Source organism: Monodon monoceros, unplaced genomic scaffold (genome assembly GCF_005190385.1).
Source record: "Monodon monoceros isolate NGI ecotype Baffin Bay Population unplaced genomic scaffold, NGI_Narwhal_1 Super_Scaffold_15, whole genome shotgun sequence".
Classification (NCBI taxonomy): Eukaryota; Metazoa; Chordata; class Mammalia; order Artiodactyla; family Monodontidae; genus Monodon; species Monodon monoceros.
In genome coordinates, this window is record NW_021703771.1 from 79,898,445 (window position 1) to 79,919,995 (window position 21,551).

The 21,551-nt window shown below is 48.1% G+C and overlaps 1 protein-coding gene across 1 annotated transcript in view; it reads left to right on the forward strand.

Moving 5' to 3' along the window:
• TULP4 (TUB like protein 4) overlaps positions 1-21,551 on the forward strand; it is a 231,071-nt gene that overhangs the window by 187,614 nt on the left and 21,906 nt on the right. The window contains exons 5-9 of the mRNA XM_029223964.1: positions 2,193-2,373; positions 4,743-4,877; positions 8,315-8,481; positions 17,457-17,681; positions 18,812-19,046. Of these exons, the coding sequence (XP_029079797.1) occupies positions 2,193-2,373; positions 4,743-4,877; positions 8,315-8,481; positions 17,457-17,681; positions 18,812-19,046 (943 nt within the window). The remainder of the gene's footprint in view (positions 1-2,192; positions 2,374-4,742; positions 4,878-8,314; positions 8,482-17,456; positions 17,682-18,811; positions 19,047-21,551) is intronic.

The following is a 21,551-nucleotide window of genomic DNA, read 5'->3' on the forward strand; positions in this document are numbered from 1 at the left end:
GGGTCTGGGAACTTGTTTGGGGTTGATACGTTTTAATCCTGGGTACTTGAGAAGAATGATTGTTCGCTCTTGCCTGCTAATGAGCTACGTTTAGGAGAAACAAAGTCACAGGTGATGAAATAACCCCTTCACATACACCATGGTACAGGGCTGCCCTTCAGACATGCTTGAACAAATGGGTGAGGATGTGGAAAGGGGAGAAGAAAAGCTTGCTTCCTGGGATGTTGCCTTACAGTGGGGTTCCCACACGTCTTTTTCTTCTGAAATATGTAAATTGTACATTTCAGTTGAAGTTACAGGAGGTCACGTTCCATATTTATCTTCTCTGCAAACTGCTAAGGAAGCATATTCAGTGTCTGCCTCTGCCAGGGCTTCAGTGGCTCTGACCCACCGCTCCAGTGTCTGCCTCTCTCTGCCCGTGTCACATGAGGTCTTTGTGGACATGCTGGTGGATACTGTTTATTTTCTCCGTTGGCAGCCAAGAATTCAGCTTTTTCTAAAATGATTTTTACTGTGTTCCTATTACGTCTTATCTGTTTTTTCCTTTAAGCAGCGTTCGATGATGATTCATCACTGGCCTTGGGGGAAAACTGTTTTAGCTTCTTTTTTTTTTAAGTTTACAATCATTAAAAATGTAGATCATGTTTAAAGGTTTGTTGTTGTTTTTTTTTGCGGTACGCGGGCCTCTCACTGTTGTGGCCTCTCCCGTTGCGGAGCACAGGCTCCGGACGCGCGGGCTCAGCGGCCATGGCTCACGGGCCCAGCCGCTCGGTGGCATGTGGGATCTTCCCGGACCGGGGCACGAACCCGCGTCCCCTGCATCGGCAGGCGGACTCTCAACCACTGCGCCACCAGGGAAGCCCTAAAGGAATATTTGATGGACAATTGGTTTATCTAAAACAGTTCTAAATTCTGTGAGCATATTACTGCTGAAATGAAATACATCTTCCCTTGCAATTAATCTCTCGTAATCATCAGGATAATTGCCTATTGATTGTCACTGACTTTAATTCACTCGTGTAACCGTAAATACTTATTGAGTGCCTACTGTACCCAAAGCTCTGTTAGGTGCCAGGGGTACAGCTGTGGACGGTCTTGGCCCTCAAGGAGCTCAGTGTCAAAATCTAAAAAGCAAAAAGTAGTATGGACCTGAAAGTCTTAAATAACTTTCCCTTTGTGTAGATCCTGGTATGGTTCTCCCAATGAGTTGTTGGTAGATAGACAGATGTCATTAGACACAAAAGATACAAAGATTTCAATGCCAGCAGACGCAGAAGCCGCAGAGCCTAGCTCACAAAGCAGGAGATAACATGGTGTACTCCTCATGGAGGTCCTGCTTCCCAGGCCCCAAGGGTCCCCTCAGGGTCGTCCAGTGGGATGACGCCCGTTGGGGGGGCTTTGAGCAGCCACGAGCAGCTCCTCTGCCGCTCCGATGGAGGGCGTCCGCCGCCGCCCAGTCTCCCTCTGCATGCTTGTGCTTAAGCCCTGGCCACGTGTCTGCCTGCAGGCCGGGTGACTGGGGGGGTCCCTAGGAGCGGCCCTCAGCACACAAGGCGTCAGGCCTGTCTCAGCTCCATGCCGGCAGTACTGGCGCTTACCTCCCAGGATTGTTTTGACAGTTAGTGAGGTAAACTGGTTAGAATAGTGCTTAGCCCAAAGTAAGCACTTAATGAATGTGTTAATATCATGAATTCATTATAACATTATTACTTAAATACATCAACACCATTATTAGTCTCAGTGAAATAGAACGTGAGACAAACATGCTTACATACACTTAAAGTTTTTCTTTAAGAGATTTTTAACAATGAACCTCTGCTGCTGCTTTTTTTTTTTTTAAGAAAAATAAGAGAATATTATCCTCTTCTTAGCCCTCCTCCTTCAACCAAAAAAGCAAAACAAAGAAAAACAACCCACAGAAGGTGAAACAGTGATTTTGCTGGTGTTTGAAAACGTCCACATAACATAATGAATGTATTTATTATAGCATTAGTCACGTCTCACTAATAGAGGACTGAAATTCTTCCAGTAACAGGCCAGCTAAGCTTCCGCCACTTCCTGCTTTGTGTATTTCCTCAGTTGCTTACCTGGTCTCTTTCTTTAGTCCTGGTGGACAAGTCAAGGTGGTGAGGTTTGCCAGAAACCACAGACCTTCCTCCGCGTGCATCACGAGTCCTGGTCCTTGGTTGCAGGTGCTGTTTGGCACGGCTGACGGGCAGGTGATCGTCATGGACTGCCATGGCAGGATGCTGGCGCACGTCCTCCTGCATGAGTCAGACGGCATCCTCAGCATGTCTTGGAACTACCCCGCCTTCCTAGTGGAGGACAGCAGCGAGAGTGACACCGACTCCGATGACTACTCCCCGCCCCAAGGTAGCTCGCGGGCTCCGTGGGGACAAGAGTGTGGAAGGAGAATGAACCCATCCGCAGGGGAAGGAACAGGCCCGCCGTGCGCACGGCTCCCTAACCTACTGGGCAGGGTTCTCAACGGAAGTGCAAGGCAGAACTGGCCTAATCTCTGTTCTTGGTTGGACCGTCTTCTCTCTGCCATCCCTTTTTGCAGAATCACTGGTCAGGTTGATGAAGCTCCATTGGCTTAGGTTTTCCTAGACACAAAACAAGACTTATGGCCGTTTCCATGTCCCTGGGGTGTCGTGGGACTTAGCTGCTTAGTGAGAGTAGAGAGAGCTGAAGATGAAAAATGCTGTGCTATTATTCTTCTACCCTAATCTGTGGTGTTTCAAATCCCTAACGTTATTAAAGCCCGTAGCTTTAGTTGTGTGGGGAAAGGATTAGCTCTGCCCGTAGTGAAGGCCAGTTTACACTGGGCTGGTATCCGTGCCCCTGTCTTTCTTATTTCAGGCAGAAGGTCTGGGCTTCCTCAGTTCAGGTGAACCTGCCGCCCTCACCCCCCGCCCCCAAGCCTCACAGTGACGTTAGATTAGAGTAGATGACGTCGGAGTTTTTTAACATTTGGACCAGTAATGAAAGATTGTTTCAGACCCTTGGTGGGGATAATTTCAGGTTCCAGCTTCCTTCACCCCTTGCAGTGTGTCTTAGCCCCCAAAGCAGAAGCCTTTGGTGTCGACGCTGGCCATCACCAATGTCAGCCCTCAGCACTGGCCCACTCAGGGCTCTGGCTCTTCCCCAGTGTCCCATCCCCTGCTCCAACCTCTTTTTTTAAAAGGAGAATATGTTACGAATAGTGGAAGGAAAAGACTCCCCGTGGTCACCTGCTGCAGGACTTCCGGGCAGCTGTGCTCACACTGCTGGCTGAGCGCCCTTAATGGGCTAAAGGCACACGCTGGACAATGTCTACCCTTCCCTGTGACTGTGGGCATGTTCAGCCTGTGAAGGGCTGGTCCGGGGAGAGTATTTTTAACTTCCTCCCCCATGAGCATCTGCCCTCACTGGTACTTGGAGTCTTCTCCCTCTTGTCCCAGATGCGATAAAGTGTCATGCTTCCCAGAGGCGCACACATATACATGGCCATTCATGCAGTTAGGGAGAAGGCAGTGTTCAGACGGGTAATGAGAGATTGTTTCAGACCCTGTGAAAAAAGTGTAGATTGGCGGTAGTGCTTCAGGATTGGTGGGTGTCGGGAGGGAGAGCGTTCTTCGCTCCTGGAAGTCCATCACCTCGTGGGGCCCCAGCCTTGAGCGAAGTGCTGATCCATCCTCCACCTCGTGGCAATGAAACCAGTGTCTTTCAGCCTTGGACTCGGCATCCTTTTAAAACAGAACTTTGCTAGATTGAATGCATATTTGCTTATCCACATTTATTAGGGGAATAAACAAGATCCAGAGACCAAGTGGCTAAAGCAAGTCCAGAGTAAGTCTCGGAGCAGAACGCAGTTCCTGGCTACTACGCTAACCTGTTGCCCTCTTCAGAAGCAGAGGCCAGTTTGGAGGCTGACTGGGATTTACCATTCAGATAGAGCAGGGTGTTTCTTGGTGGCCTAGGGAATTTGAGCACAGAGGTAGGTACCTGCAGCATCTTAAAAGTGAAGCAAAGGAGAATCATAACTGGGGATCCTCCACAGGCGGGGCTGAGCATGGTGAGCGAGCAGAGATCAGGCTGGCCCGCCCTGGGTGGGAGAATACAGAGCATCATCCCTCACGGCTCCTTCCTTAATGCACAGTCTCCTCGCACGCACGAAACAGGGTTCCCTTCTGCTGGCCGTGCACTGGGTGTGAGCCACATCCGACCTTGGCCTTCTCTCCAGATGTGGGGTCTCTTCTGGTAAAAGCAGAGAGCTCATGGTGGCTGTAATGTTCAGTGAAAGTGTGTTCAGTGTTGAAAGGCAGCTTTTCTCTGTACATTGGACCAGGATTAAGAAAATGTTTTCGTCCCTCTTTGCACCATCCTTATACGTTACGTGACATTAAAATAATTTACGTTTGCACATCATCAGAACCATGTAAACCCATGACCACAGGGGTTAATAAACTCTGCATGCACGCTCTCAGCACGGCATACAGAGCCCAGGGAGCCCTGCTCGGTGCCCTTGGGGCTTCGGCCCCCAGCGCCTCTCATTCCAGGGGGCTCCAGGAAGCGCCCCGGATGCTCCGTGTAGTTCCTGAGTGCTGTGCAGCCTTGCCTTACTTGGTAATGTCCCAGCCCAGAGTCTGGTCTGCACTGTTGGGCAGTTTCGAGGCCCTCCGCAGGATTGCAGCACGCGGGCCTGGATTCCGGTCACGTGCTTGTTGCCTCGTTTTCACTCGGCACTTCTGTCCCCGCAGATGGTCCGGCGGCGTATCCCATCCCAGTACAGAACATCAAGCCGCTGCTCACCGTCAGCTTCACCTCAGGAGACATCAGCTTGATGAACAACTATGACGACTTGTCTCCTACTGTCATCCAGTCGGGGCTGAAAGGTACGGATCAGCCCGAGCGGCCAGCCTTCCGAGCTGGGCGTCACAGCCAGGCCTGTTGACCCCCGACCTCTGCAGTGGCCTCTTCCAGGCTTAATGGAGTCTGTTCACTCCTCTGCTTAGCTGACAAGTCGATTCCTATCTGGTCTCACCTTGAGGAGGGATTCCTGACAGTCCCCTTCGTCTTCACCTGCCCTTCTTCCCCCACGGCAGGAGCGATCCTCTCGGGTGTGGGCCGCTTGCCTGCAGCCAGCACTGCGGGTGTTGGGCGGCAGCACCTGCCGTGCCTGCGGCAGCAGGTGACACACAAGACAGCCGAGGCCTCGGTGTGAAGGTCAGCAGTCAGGGGCTGATGGCTTCCTGAGGGACGTTAATGAAATGCTGTCTCAAGGGAAGACAGGCACCCGTAAGCATTTGCAGTGTTCTGAATTTTGCAATTCAGGAATACCGTTGAGGTTGTGCCTCTGAGGAGTTCTTTGGAAAAACAGTTCTGTCTCTTCAGGGTTGAATGGTGCAGTGTAGAAATTCCAGGGCTACTTCTGGTCCTCGAGGTTAAGGGACCTGCTATAATCTGAATGGGAGCCATTGCGGGGCCCGGCGGTGGGGAGGCAAACCGGAACCTTCAGTTCAGCTTGCTGCTGTCCTTCGAAACTGGCCATCAGACCAGAGTCCTGGCCATGTTGCTTCTTGTCTGAATTGTTCAGGAATGCCAGGGATATGGAGAATCAAGTCCATATACTTAACTGTTGATTGGCGGGAATGCATCGTACCTGCCTGCACACCCCACAAGCACTTAATTCTGTTTCAGAACTATTGGATATTCTTGGAAACAAGTTAAACTCCCTCTTTTAAGTGTCCCATTTGCTGTTTCAAAACTATAATTGTAAGGAATTATTTAGCCTATAAATTCCGGAGGGACATGTAGACGTCCTTCTTTATTATCACAAATGGACCCGTTAGGAGCTGAGTAAGTTTCTTTTTACGATGATGATGAACTTAAATTCCTTGGACTTTTCTGTAAATTATTTTCTGAATTTTCTGTCTTTCATGGAGCTAAAACAAAAAGGTAGTCATCATAAATTCTCTCATATATTTAGTGATCCAAGCTCTACTTTTGTTCTTCTAAAATTCTGTTTTTAAACCTTTTAACCAAGTTTATTAATTGCATCAGTACCTACCTCTAGTTCTGCCGTTCTGAACTTCGTTCTCTACCAAGTGTCTGACCGAAAATATCATAATTACCACTCAGTTCCTTTGTAGGGTGAGTTTTTCAAATTTTTCACCATCTTGGAAACTACCTATGGAAACTTTATTTTTTATTCCTTGGATGTACTCTTTTGTTCTCTATCACACTAAATTATATTGGAGCAGCCCTTCTAACACATTCCCACAATGGGCATGAGAGGATTGGGAACATGAAGGTGAGGTGACTTGGGGAGGTGACCCAAAGTACCCCTCCCAAATGTGAAGGTTCTTGACTTGAGTTTTATCCTAAAAATACAGGCAAATTTAGCATTCTTGTGATGACCTAACTAGAAATCTCAGTCTGATCTCAAAATGTTTTCAATCATTTATGCCCTCATGACACGAGATGCTTTTGCACTGTCTTCCCAATTTCAGAAAGTGAGGTGATGTTTCAGTAAATTGGTGTCATCCAGTAGGTGCTGCATGTAGGCAGTTTCTCTCTTCTGTCTTGGTTTCAGAATATTTCAGTCTTACGTGTGGCATGGACAGCAGTGGTTTTTTGAAAATTTATTTATTTTTGTCCACCACTTTATGGGATATGTTAGTAAATACTGGGAACAGGTCGCCAGGTGCCATCAAAGATGGCTCACCGCAGCTTCTTCCATCTGCGGTAACCTGTCCCATCACGGACAGGTCGGTCGTTTGACTCGCAAGGTGCAGACGGTCCCTGACTTACCGTGGTTCAACCTGGAGTTTTTCAACTTTATGACGGTGCAAAAGCGATATGCCTTTGGTAGAAACCGTATTTTGAATTTTGATTTTGGATCTTTTCCCAGGCTAGTGACATGCAATCCCATCCTCTCTCGTGATGCTGGGCAGCGGCAGCGAGCGGAGCTCCCAGGCAGCCCCGCGATCACGAGGGTCAAAACCCGATACATTTAAAACCACTCTGTACCTGGACACTTTGTTTTTCACTTTCGGTACAGTAGTCAGTGAATTACGTGAGATATTCAACGCTTTATTATAAAATAGGCTTTGTGTGAGATGATTTTGCCCAACTGTAGGCTAATGTAGGTGTTCTGAGCATGTTTAAGGTGGGTGAGGCTAAGCTATGGTGTTCGGAAGGTTAGGTGTATTAAATGCATTTCCAACTTACAATGGGTTTATCCAGATGTAACCCTGTTGTAAGCCAAGGAGGATCTGTAGAGCAAAAGGGTGTAGTATTTCTTTTTTACTGTCTTGAAGAAACTTCATCAGAGAACTTTTCCAGCGAAGAAAGGTGACTCCTGGTGTTCCCCAGCTTGTCACCAACAGTGTAATCTGTGTCATGTGCACAAGAGCTTACAGTGCTGGGCCCCTCGTGGTCTCCACGGCCAGCCCTCCCCCACCCCTGCCCACTCCATTTTCACTGCAGACTCGTGGGGTTGGGGGGACTTTGCCTTGCTGACGTTTGCTGAGGAAGTTCTGCCTTGAAGAAAGATCTGCTGAGTATCCCAGCTTCGGGCAATTCTGTTTATCACACAGTGAACTGTAAACTGCTTCACCTCATTTGGGGTTTTTACCCTTTATTGTGACTTTCCTCTTTCTTGAGGACGTAGCGGGGCGGGGGGGAAAAAGGCTATTTCCCCTCTACCCATCTTAGGCTCTCAGACCAGGCCCTGTAAGTTAGACTGACAAAAAACTGATTGACCAGAGAAAAACAGAGAGAAGCTTAACAACACCTGCACTGTGTTTACCTGTGGAAGCACAGAGATGAGTAGCTCAAAGGGTTTAGATAGCGTGTTAACAAAAGAACGATACATTTTTTGGAGAAGTGACAAGGAGAAGACTTGAAGTTCCTAGGACAGCACATTGTGGGCAGGTAGTTATATGGGGGCGCTAACGGAAGATAAGGGCCAGTTAGTAAAGTTTGTTATGCAGAGTCCCCTGGTGTTGATAATGGTCTAGCGTTGTCACCAGTGGTTCATTTCTGTCCTTCCTGGTGGGGGATGGGTAGACACCTTCACAGATTTATGTCCTGCTTTTAGGCAAGTAGGGGGAAGGGAGAGAGCTTTTCTTCTATCTGCTTCTTCTCCATCGCCTTCAGCTCTACGTAATTCTCATGCCAATGTGGCATATCGTGGGGTGCACACTCTGTTATCTTTCAAGGAAAAATAATTCAGTCATGAATTCAGACTCTGACCGAGCCAGAGCATCTTTGCAGGGAAGCAAGGGTCCCACCCTCGTGCTGACCGTTTTCCTCTTTCTGATTTCAGAGGTGGTGGCCCAGTGGTGCACACAGGGAGACCTCCTGGCAGTCGCTGGCATGGAGCGCCCGACCCAGCTCGGTGACCTTCCCAATGGCCCTCTTCTGAAGAGTGCCATGGTCAAGTTCTACAATGTTCGCGGGGAGCACATCTTTACACTGGACACGCTTGTGCAAGTAAGGATGTGTGCCAGACACCCGGCCGTGCCTCTGATGTGTTAGTTTGCACCCACCCTCCGTTAAATGCTCGTGAGCTGTTTCTACTCACTGTGATTATCTTTGACAGATTTTAATCTTTTGTTGACCTGAATTAAATTATGGGGTATAGACCAGAAGAAGTAAGGGAGAAAGAAGTTTTTGCCTGTTAACCAAAATACACCCATTTCCATTCCCAAACGAGTGCACAGTGAGTAAGCAGAGTGAGCTGGTGTTTATCATCATTCTGAAGTAAAAATCAGAAACTCGCAGAGAAGTAAATGCTGAATTTACATGTATTTACTCTGATTTTGTTTGTTATGCCAGTAATGTACTTTTACAGTTAAACTAAATTATTGTTAAACAGTAAGTAAAAAAGCTTAAAGGTGTTGAAGAAAGTGTGCACATGTGGGCCCCTTTCTATTTGTTTTTATCTCCCAGAAAGCTTTAGACCGCCTTATTTCTGGTCTGGATCAGTTATGGTGGAGGCAGAATTCCACTACAGTGGAGTGGAGTGGAGTGGAGTCTGAGAGTGAGTTGATGGTTGATGGGGGTGATAATAAACCAGGGACTTATGTCCTAACCTTACCCAGCTCATCAGAGAGACAGGTATACCAGATTTGGGGACATTTGTAATTAGGTGCAGGCATTAATTATTTAAGTGAATCTTTTTTTAATTGTAGTAAGATACACATAACATAAAATTGACTGTCTTAACCATTTTTAAGTGTATTACATTATTTTGTAACCAATCTCCAGAATTTTTTCATCTTGCAAAACCGAAACTATCTATACCTTCTTGTTTGTATGAATTTGTCTGTTCTACCTACCTCATATAAGTGGAACCATACAGTGTTTGTCTTTTTGTGTCTGGCTTACTTCACTTAGCAGAATGTCCTCGAGGTTCATCCACATCATAGCCTGTGTCAGAATTTCATTCCTTTTTAAGGCTGAATAATATGCCATTGTATGTGTGCACTACATCTTGTTTATCCATTCATCCATCAGTGGACGTTTGGTTTCCTTCCAGCTTTTGGCTGTTATGAATAATGCTGCTGCGAACAGGGATATACAAATATCTCTTTGAGTTGCTGCTTTCAGTTCTTTTGGATAAATGCCCAGAAGTCGAATTGCTAGGCTATCTGGTAATTCTGTGTCTGACTTTTGGAAGAGCTGCCATACTGTTTCATGGTGGCTGCACCATCTTACGTTCGCCCCAGCAGTGCACAAAGATTCCAGCTTCTCCACGCCCTCGCCAGCACTTGTTATTTTCTGGTTTTTTGATGATAGCCGTCCAGATGGGCATGAGGTGTTATCTCGTGGTGGTTTTGATTTGTATATCCCTGAGGATTAGTTATGTTGAGCATCTTTTCCTGTACTTGTTGGCCGTTTGTATATCTTCCTTGGAAAAATGTCAGTTCAAGGCCCTTGCCCATTTCCTAATTGGATTGCTAGTTTTTTTTTGTTGCTGAGTTGTCATAGGATTTAAATGTATCTTTTGACAGTGTAATATGTTCTGCGGGCAGATAAGCGTATTTGTTTGTTCGTTTGTTCAAGCACCCAGCAAACATATTTTGAGGGGCTCCTACGCAGCTGGCCCTGAGCTCAGAGCTCTGAGTGCTAGTGCATAGAATGCGATGCAGGAGCCCTTCAAGGCAACAAGCTGAAATCAAGCCCCGGCCAGAGCAGGACAGCGTGGTTTTAAAGTGAGAGTCAACGTTGCCCAGGCCGCCTCTGCAACCCCGAGAGGCAGAAGTGGTACAGGCTGCCTGAAGTGAGGAACTGGAGAGGCTCATGTAGCAGAGAGACCAAAACTGGAAGGAATTCAGGGAACTGCGAAGGATGGTATAGAAATGGGCAGCCAGGGAACTTTGGTGGGTAGCATCTGCTCTATGACCTGAGACTGGCAAGTAATATAAAGTCGTAATAAGGCATGTTCAGGAAGAAGTGATAAACACAGGATGGGAAGCTGTGCTTGGATAGGAAATGCAGATTCCTATTTTAGAAGTGAAGTAGTTCTAGGTGATGAGGCGAACCCAGGAAGAGCTCAAGTGGAGCAGAGTTGAGGCCGTTAGCATGAGGCCAAGGTGTGTGGCAAAATAAAGGTAGATATTGGAGTCCCTATGGATTTGGGATTGAAGGAGAGATTACCTTGTTTACACAGTAATTGTTACCTTACTGCCAGGGCATTGCTTGATACCTCTGGCATGTGTTACACTTTTCTGTTTATTTGCCTTATTTTCTTAACGTCAAAGGCCACGGTTTGTTCATTTTTCTGACCTTCACTGTGCTTAGAATGTAGTAGAAGCTCGACGGCCTTAACCATTGCAAAAGTTCTCATCAACTATCCCATGAAATTAACATAGGTCCTGAATTTAAACCATTTGAGCCTCAGGGATAAGAGAGGGGCTTGGCTCACCTTCCTTTGGAGAAAGCTATTCACGCAGTGTCTCAGCATTTTAATAAATTGTTGACTCTTTTTTCATTTGAGGGCCTGTTTCAACCATTGGAAAAATCGCCTCAATAATATAAAGTTAAATAATGATGCTATTAAAAACCAAGTACAATACTGATTATATGTAGCACCAACTTAACTGTTGTCTGTAATGATTCTAGAATCACATGTCTGTACTGTGCCATTCAAGTTGTCCAAAGGCAGGAACGTTTTTATAGCAGGAAGGAAGTTAGGCAATTTATTGGGCTGTTTATAAAAAGAACTAAATGCAGTTTAGATCGGATAATTTATTTCCAAGTTAATGAGATTGTAGGTTATTGCGTACAAAGCCGTTGCCCAGCACAAACTTGCGGCAGCCTCATTTTAAAACTGATTCTCCTGAGTTACTCATAACAGCAATGCCTGTGGCTGAAGCTCCTAGAAGGAAATACACTGTAATTTATTTTCTCTTCCTTCCTGTCATAATTTAAAAGTCTAGAGTTGATCACACTAGGTGCTATCTGTAACCATCTACATGTAATTGCATATCTGATCCTTTGACCACAGATTTTGAGGGTTAGCACCGCTGACTTAAGTTCACAGGCTTCGGTAATTCAGGTCTGTGTGTTTTTTATTTGGTTGGATGGTTGGGTTTTTTGGGTGGGTTGGTTGGTTTGTGTGTGTGTTTTAGCTTTATGAACTTTTTTTGCAATAAAGGCAAGTTGGTGGAGTTGCCTTATATTCTGTAAGGTTCAGGTGTTGATGTAAGATATTTGGGTAAAAAAATTAAAAGAGGAAGATGGTAGGTGTGGGAACCGAAAAATCAAGTGATGGAGCGCATTTACGGCCATAGACTTCCAGGCTCTTGAAGGAGAATTCTTTAGCAAAACTATTTTTGCCTTTTTTTAAATTGAGAATTAATTGTACCTGTTCTCTCAAAGCTGCCACATGTGTGCTTTTCCCATTGTTTGCTGTAAGTAGCTGAGAAAGTCCCTTCTGGGCTGTCTGCTTATAAAATACAAGAATGGCCTGTTCTTTCAAAACGGAGATTTGGGCTACTGAATCCTGAGCTAGCTTTTATTACTGCAGCTTAGTTGGTGGCCAGATCATTGTAACTTAATATTCAAAATTGTCCATGGCTCCAGCCAACACAGTTTTACGGTGAACAGTCACCACCTTGGTCTATTTAAAAGTGAACTCTGCTGGAAGGCTTTCCTCCTGTGTACCCGCCTGTACAAACATTAAACACCCCCTTATACCAGGGGCTGTGAAACATTTGAAGTGCATTTCCTCTAAGACAGAGATCCCCACCTTCTTTCTAGGGGAGCTCAGAAAGGAGGGAAAGCGATTGGGAGACAGGAGACCCCTCTGACATTCCCGGGGTCTCACTCCTCGTCCCGGGGCTCCATCAGCCAGCAGCTGCGTACCTGGATGGCCTCTTTTTCTCTCTCTTGGGCCAGTGTAACTGGTTTGACCCTTTTGTTGTCTCTTGACTCTAATCCTGCTTGAATAGCTTATCTTTAACATGGAAAGGACACCCCGCTTTTTATTCCCTTTTAAATTTTTCGAGGACTCCACGCAGCGCACTGCTGCACACAGAAACGGTGGTGTGGTGAGCAAGCTTTCAGGTCCGGCCACAAGCGTCACCAACTCACTCATCTCAGGCTCTGCTGAAGCTTCCTGCACGGAAGCTTTCTCTGCTCCCCTGTCTGAAACGATCCCGTTGCTCTGCCTCTAGCCCCTTATCCTACCATTGTTACCTCGTAGCATTCTTCACTAGCTGACACCATCAGGTAGTCCGTCCCTGTCACAGAGCCTGAGGCACTTCTCTCTCCCCGTCCCTCCTCAGAGCGTCAGCTCCGTGAAGGCAGGGAGCTTCTTTTATTCCGTGTCAGTCCCCAAACGCCCAGCATGTGTCTGGCCCACTGCACACATTTGACAGGGATTTACTGACTGACCGATTGACAGCTCAGGAGGCGAGTACGTGATTGGACGGATGCATGGCACGGATCGTGTAGCAGCAGGAGATGAGGTCGCGAGGTATTTAGCGTCTCTTCGTGTGCCCTAAGGGGTTGAAACAGGCCGTTAACCTTCCATGATGCTGTGGCAGCGGAAGTAGGGTGAGCAGACTAACCTGCTTTCCTCGTAAGTAGCTGGCGTCTGACACAGAGAGAGGGACAGCCTGACTGTCCATTGGCCGCTCCTCTCATACCTCTCTGGCCCAGGGACACCTGGCATCGGGCCAGCAAACTCACCAAAGCACCAGGTTCCCGCCACACGGATACTCCCCGAAATGCAGCTCATTGTCTTGCCCTTTTGCCTTAGATTTACGTGCCGAATACCTACACAAATTAAGTTCTAGCCATCGGTTCTAAAAATAGTCATTTTGTGCAATTTGAGAAAGCGATGAAGTCCACACATTTACAGCTGAGTTTCTCCCTAGCAGACGGCAGCTGTTCAAAAACAAAAACATTCATCTGCGGGAGTCGCATCTGTGTGCACCCTCACGTGTTCCCAGGTTCGCTGGAAGAGAATGTTTGACACGGTTCTCTTCCGCTGCAGCTAATCCTGGTGGGTGGGATGTGCCTGGGGAAGATGAGCCTGGACGTGCTCTGCCGGGGGCAGTGAGCAGGGGATTCCTGTTCTACCTGCAGCGGCGGGTCCCAGGGGCCGGGGCCGCTGAATTGGGACGCCCCTACCCTGTGTCTGCGGGCACGTGTGTTTACCACCGCCTTGATTCCTGTCCTTTCTGAGAAAACGGCACGCTTGTACTGAGGGCTTTGCAGGCTGGAGCGCCAGTAAACAGCACAGGAAGATGAGCACCGGCAGGAAATGAGACTTGTAAAAAGTAAGATGACATGTAAAAAACTGTAAAAGTATAAGCAAGGTATAAAAGGATTTTTTGTGTGTGTTAATTTTATTATTTATTTATTTCAAGTTTTATTAAGATATATTTGATATGGACACTTTGTAAGTTTGAGGTCTACGACGTCTGGATTTGCTATACGTATGTATGGCAGTATGATTACTGCCGTGAAGTTAGCTCTCAGCTCCCTCATGTCACATAATTACCATTTCTTTTCTGTGGTGAGAATATGTAAAGTCTTCTCTCTTAGTAACTTCTAGGTATTTGTACAGTATTGTTAACTGTAATCACCATGCTGTGCATTGGATCCCAGGTAGTAGGACTTCCTACGGGCTTGCAGGACTTATAGGGATCCTGAGAGGTCATGGCCCTACTTACTGGCCTCAGACTCAATGGTAACTATGACAGTCAATTTCCCCATGTCCTCAGAATCTTCAGACAGATTCTTCCTCAGAATCTTCAGACAAGAGTATCAGCTTTCACTAGTTGTAAATTTTTCCTTACTTTTCTAATACAGCTTTAAGATTTATTATGGCAAAGGCACCAGTATTTATTTTGCTACTTTATTATCTTACGTGGGGCATATGCTGTAAAAATAAATTCAATGAGTGTGATTTCCCCCTTTGCTGAAATAAATAAATCATCACTGACTTGGGCAAGTAAGTGAATGCTGTACCGTACTGTACTGTACTATAAATTCCTAGTGGTAGTGGTCTTGTCCTGCTCTTAGAAAAGGGGGTTTCCTGGTCACCTTGCTCCAGATAACAGGTCCTTTGAGACCCTGCAGGCATCACTTCTCCAGGCCAAATTATTCCAGTTCTTTTTTCCCGGGTCTAGTTTTCAGTCCTTTCACTCCTCCTTGCTGAGAATTCTCAGTTTTCCTCATTTCGCGATGCCGGGTGTGGAGGGCACGGCCCTTCCTCCACCTTCTGCTGCTTCGCGCTCACCCAGCAGCGCTGCGTGGCTGGGTTACCGCCGAGCGCGGGCCCATGTGACCGGGGGGCTCTTTTCTGCCGCAGTGAGTTATTCCGGTCATTGTTCCCTCGTGGTTTATGCAGCTCGTTTCTCCTCTTATCTGTTGCCTTTTCGACACATCCGTTGTTGGGTCTGTTTCTCAGTAGAATAGCCTTGACCAAGCGGATTAAGGGGAGAACTGTGGGGAGAATTGGGGCTCGTGACTGTATTTGTGGTTGACAGAGAGGCAGCGCGCTGTAGTAAGATGAGCATAAGCAGCGGGGTTGGGGGATGGGTGAGAGTGTGCTCTCCTGCTGATCAGCTGTGAGTTACGGAGCTCTCTTAGTCTCAGTTTCCACATATGTTAACTGGGAATAATGATGCCTGTGTGGCAGAGTTGAGAGGATTAAATGAGATACTACGGGTGCTTATTAAGATACCTTAATGTGCAACTGGAACGTAGTTAGTTTTTAAGACCTGATTGTTAATTTTTGTTAAGATGGGTAGTGATTATACCTGTAATTATAACAGATAGGATTTTTATCTGTTTATAGACTTGAAAGTCTATAAAGTGGTTTAAATTCCTTTTTACAAAGCTATAGCATACTTATCATCATGATTAATCTTATAGAAGACCCTCCCAAAACATGTAATCCGCTGTTAACACAGAGGTAATTACTATGAAAAGCAAACCAGGAGGAGGGAGGGGAAGAGAGGATGAATATATGTGTTCTTGCATTGTGACCACTGGGACATCAGGTAGGTGGATTCAAAACTCATGGAAAATTGGAAGAAAGAAGTGTCTGGTATTTTTGCAGCCAGTTCCAACCAAGTCAGATTGTGCTAATTGGAAACGGTTCTTCATGATTTGAGCTGTAGGTTGTAAGTATTATCTTCGGAGACTTGGGGGTTGGCAGGGCGGTTTGCAGCTTTAAGATCAAGCATGATTATGCTACCAATAGAGCTTTGTCCTAAACTGCACTTACGGGGGGTCGGTCATACTGAAGAAACTCTCTTCGTATATTTTTTATGTGTCGTCTGCCGTGTCTTCGGCAGTGATTCTGTCTTGCTCTAACCTAACGGTTTCCTCTGTGGGGGTCTACCCTCTGTGAGGGATCCTTTTATAAGGAGGCCCTTCTTGGAAGTACTCTGAAGCCCCCAGACTGAGCTCCAGGCCCTATGACCCTCCTCCAGGGGACTGCGGCTGTGGTCCTACCCTGCGGCTGCGCGGCCTCGCCATGATGGAAATGAAGTTATCTTCAGCCTTGCATTTTTGTTTTGAATTCGAAGCCAGGATTAGCTGACCCTGGAGGCTATTTTAAGCAAGTGTCTTCATGTGTTTCTTTTATCTTGATGCCTGTCACTAAAGTGTTGTGAAGCTCCTCTCCCTGTTTCCTATAAAAGATCTGATCTTTGAAACCCCTCAAGACTTCATTAAATTAGAACTCCACCTGTCTGGATCAGAATGAGCAAATTCTCTCGCTGCTTCTCCATCACGACCCTCCACCTCTTCCTTTCTTCCTTGGCTGATCTTTCCTAAATGGCACCCCTGAGCTTCGGATTTTTTTTCCCAGTGCAACCAGTTTCTAACTTGCGTATTTGGATTCCAGCCTGCCTCTTCAAAGCAAATAATGGCCACAAACCCCTAGAGCAGCTGCCACAGGAACTGTGTCCCTCTCTCTCCCCTTTCCTACCCCATCGGCTCAAGGATGGCTGAGAATAACAGTGATTGAATATCTGTGGGTTGTCACCTGTGATGAGTCCCAGAAGCACTCTGATTTCTTTCATCTCCTTTAATCCTCACAGCCCCCTTACTCATGAGAAAGTACGAGACTTGTATTATTCCCTGGGTCATGAGCTTGTGACTCAAATCCAATGTTGATCTGACTCTGAAATGTTCCTTATAGGGACAAAAGGGAAGGGCCATCTGGTCTACCTCCTCCCTACCTCTCCAAGCCTTGGAAACTACCCCTGTTACTTGAGGATCCAGGTAGCCAGAGCCTCAGTAAGGAATACGGGTTACTGTGTACCGCAGGCTGTTTGCATCTCCTGGCAGAGATGTCATTATATGGAACTAGGTTAGGTTTTGCGTCACCAAATTAAATGAGATAATACATGTAAAAGAACTTGGTAACACTATTCCGGTGCTTTGTGCTCTGGCCTGGGGATCTAACTACTTTTCAATGAAAATGCCGACTGTTGTTTTCCTTAATTAATTAATTTTATTTTTGGCTGCGTTGGATCTTCGTTGCTGCGCGCGGGCTTTCTCTAGTTGCGGGGAGCGGGGGCTGCTCTTTGTTGCGGTGCGCGGGCTTCTCATTGTGGTGGCTTCTCTTGTTGCGGAGCATGGGCTCTGGGTGCGCAGGCTCAGTAGTTGTGGCTTGCGGGTTCTAGAGCGCAGGCTCAGTAGTTGTGGCGCACGGGCTTAGTTGCTCCACGGCATGTGGGATCTTCCCGGATCAGGGCTCAAACCCGTGTGCCGTGCATTGGCAGGTGGATTCTTAACCACTGCACCACCAGGGAAAGCCTGAAAATGCCGACTTTTTATAATGTAGGATTTAACATCCTCGACTGTGCTTTTTAAAACCAACATTCTAAAAATCTGTTAGATCATTTTATTTTGCTCGACACAGAGAGCGTGATCTTTCTTTGCTTTTCACAAGAGCAAAAGCTTACACATAGTCTCCCTTCCCTTCCCGGCAGCGCCCCATCATCTCCATCTGCTGGGGACACCGGGACTCTCGGCTGCTGATGGCGTCAGGACCGGCCCTGTACGTGGTACGTGTGGAGCACCGGGTGTCCAGCCTGCAGCTGCTGTGCCAGCAGGCCATTGCCAGCGCCCTGCGAGAGGACAAGGACGTCAGCAAGCTGACCCTGCCCCCCCGCCTTTGCTCCTACCTCTCCACTGCCTTCATCCCCACCATCAAGGTAAAGCCTTCCCCCTCCTCCTTCTTCACCCTGCTGGCTGCCTGCCTGCCCCGGAAGGACCGCCGGGAGGAGGGCGGAGTCAGGGAGATGGGCGAGAGGCCCAGAGCAGGACCACAGAAGTCGTGCGGCTCCCCAGAGTTCTGCCGTGGTCCTCCCTGTGTGCTGTCTGTCCCTAGCGTTAGTGTCCATGGGGGACTCGCCTTGTGTGATGGACGTGAGCTTTCTTGTGGTAAAGGCAGTATTCCGAGCCTGACCACTGTGGCCTCCCGACGGTCAGTCCGTCCGTTCAGTCCTGACTTGCGGGCAGATGCTGCATTGTTCCCACGTGAGACAGCGGGAAACGTGTTCCTAGAAGTCAGGTAACTCGCTGCATCGATAGTTACGAGAATGGTCGGGATTGAGCCCAGTTCAGTCCTAGGGCCTGCCTTCCTCACCACTGTGCTGAGGAAGCTGACCCCTGCCAGCACTCACTGTCAGCTGTCCTTTATACGGGTTGTAACCCAGAAACTAGTCTGTTCTCAGTGGGAGTGTGTGGAACATAGCTGCCAGCTGCTGTTCAAGGGTGGGTTTCCTCCTTAGCCTCTGGCCCTCTGCACCTTAGGTTCTTTTCTGTATTCTCTTTTTTTGTTTTTTACCTTTGCTTCTAAGTATCAGATTGGCTTGTTGGTTACTTTTTTTCTAAAACGTCAGAGTTTTAGAACCTGTTATGATGGGTTTTTTCTAGTTGGTTTACAATCTTGGTTTTGCGATAGTGATTCTCCACCCTGGCTGCACGCTGGAATCACCTGGGGGAGTTTTTAGAAAATGCACATGCCCAGGCTTATCCCCTGGAGATTCCAGTTTCATTGTCTGAGGTGGGATCCTGGCTTAGGTATTTTTTAAAAGCCCCCAGGAGATTCTTTTTTTATTCTTTGGTCATACCATGCAACTTGTGGGATCTCGGTTCCCTGACCAGGGTTTGAACCCGGGCCCCAGCAGTGAAAGCACCGAGTCCTAACTGCTGGCATTCTGACATACACCCAGAGCTGCGAGTCCCTGTTTCACGGCACATAGTTAACCCTTCCTGAGCTGCAGCCAGTGCAGAGTATCAGTGGTGCCCACACTCGCTTCCTTCTGTGTCCTGCCTCCAGCCCCCAATTCCAGACCCCAGCAACATGCGAGACTTCGTCAGCTACCCGTCGACCGGCAGCGAGCGTCTGCACTGCACCATGAAGCGCACAGAGGACGACCCCGAGGTGGGCGGCCCCTGCTACACGCTCTACCTGGAGCACCTGGGCGGGCTCGTGCCCATCCTTAAGGGGAGGCGCATCAGCAAGTTGCGGCCCGAGTTCGTCATCATGGACCCGCGGACGGATGGCAGATCAGGTGGGGCCCCTCCCCCGGAGGCACTGAAGCCCTGTCGGGTGTGGTTGTGGAATAGGCCTCCTGGCGAACTGTGCGGAGGGGGAGCCTATGGATGAAACGTGAGCCTGTCTGGGCCGGCGAGGAGCATCCCTGACGCTGCTCCATTTCCAAAATCCCGTTAAAGTTAATGACTCTCTTAATGTACTTTCTGATGGGTTTTGTACGGCTTCAGTGTGGCCGGGTCTGTAGAGGCAGCGCGGGCTCCAGTCGGGGGAAGCTGGCATAGATAGGCCTTCTGGGAATGGCGACTTCCTCTGTCGGTTACTCATCAGGTGTTCACTGAGGACCTTCGTGTGCTGGTGGAGGCCATCGGAAAGTAGTAGTGAGGTGCTGCCTCCGCCCCCCAGAGGGAACTATAGAACTGGAGTTGTCAGACCTTCAGCCTGCCCCCCAGCCTCCCGCTAGCACCTTGCTTCTGCTCCTCTCTAATCCACTGTCAACTGCTTTGTAGCCGACCTCCAAGGAAAACTGCTTGTTCACCCGTAGAGATTTTGGCATGGTGAACCACCCCTGCCTTCCAGAAACCCTCCTAGACTGGTCTTCATGACTCGTTGGTGTGTCCAGGTGCTCTCTGCGTACTTCTCTCTGGGAGCCTCGAGGGAAGGAACCGTGTTCTTTTTGTTGGTACCGTGTGTGCTAGCCCGGGGCCCCCACCTGGTGACTGGCATGGCCTGCGTGTCCCCGCCAGCAGGACCTGCCGGCCCGAAGGTGCTGCCGCCTCCCCGTGGAGTCTTGCCCGTCGCCGTGTCCCTCAGGGCCCACGGTGGTTGTCACGCCAGGGCTCCGTCTGGCCCCAGAATCCCGGGGGCCTGCGGGGAGGGAACTGAGTCATCGTGGTACCCCCCAGGGCCTGGCACGCACCTGACCTTGAAACGACATGAGCTGAATTGGGTTTGTTTCCATTAGTTCATCTTTATTCTCTCCACTTCCCGTCTCCCACTCACGCTCCTGCTCATTAGGCTGGGCTCTGCCCCTCGTTATGTCCCCAAAGCCACAGGTCGTGGGACGACCAGAGTCATCCTACTGTCACAGTGCAGTGGGCTTTCTCAGCCTCCTTGCCCCTCTAGTGTTTTATATAGTCAATCCACCTCTGTCTGCTTTTCTTTATTCACTCAGCATCGTGGCAACATTCTGCTACCAGTGTTACTGTATAAAATTGAAAGCAGTACAGCTGTACCTACCTTAGTCAGTTTTGTCTTCAGGAGCAGGGAGAGCAAGTAGAAGGAGTGGAGGCTGGTGAGGAGGCAGGTGGAGGCAGGAAGGCAAAGTGAGAACAGGCGAGCCGTGGACGTGAACTTGGAAGGAAAATGCGTTTCAGGGGATGGGAAAGAAGAGAGCTGTTGACGATGAGCGTGGCCGACGAGGGGACGTGTGAAGAAGGGCTGAGCGGCACACGCCTCCCGGCTTCTCACGGGCGCTCTTGCCTCCCAGGTTCCTCCCGGGCACATGACTTCACAGAGCCTATGCTCAGGTGACATCTTGAGGGGAACTTGAGTGCAGAGCTTGCTTCTGTTCCCCGGGTGCATGGATTCCCTGCTGAAGAACAGGACAGAAGCCGGGGGGTGGGGGGAGGAGATGTTTTATTTTTGTAGTTAAAAGAAGTTAAAAGTTGTAAAGCAAAGTGATTCAATAAGGTGTGTTTGGTGCCGACTTTGTACACGGTCCTTGAATCTCCTGCAGCTGTGAAGCAACGCCAAGGTGTCTCTGCTTTCAAGGAGTTTATAATCCCTTTTGGACGGCAAGACAACACTCGAAAAGTTCATTTAAAAAGTCAAGATTTAAATACCTTGAGACAAAAATAGAAGACGTATCACAGGCAGAATATGACTAATAGCGAGCTGAATGGTGAACGTAAACGGGTGCAGAGGAGGAAAAGCTCCCTGACTAGGAGAAGCCAGGAATTGCTCATCGCGAGAAGCGGATTAACTCTTTCAAACCTGCGCATCGTTGTTTCTCACGTGTGGTCCATGGGCCGCCTCCCTGTAAGTCACCTGGAACACTTACTTAAATAGAGATTCCTGGGCTTTTGCCCCTTAGGTTAACTCAGCAGGTCCGGAGGGAAGCCTAGAAATCTGCAGATTAATGGGTGTGCAGGTGATTGTTATGTTCTAAAGTTTGTGATCCACTGTTGTAGATGTTCTCCAAGCAACTTAACAGATGTGTTCCTCAAAATTACCGCTGTATGTTTTTATAATAGATAACATGAATCCCAATAATTTTTTTAGCAGAAATCCACCAGTTCTCAGAGGATTCTCAAAAGGAATCCTTAGAGCTTGCGATGGACTGAATTGTGTGCCCCCCAAATTCACATGTTCAAGCCCTAACCCAGGGTTACTGTATTTTGGAGACAGGGCTTTTAGGAGGTAATTAACGCTGTCATAACGGTGGGCTTCTAATCCGATAGGATTGATAGCGTTCTAAGAAAATGAGGAGGGAGAGCTCTCTCTCTCTCCCTCCCCCTCCCCC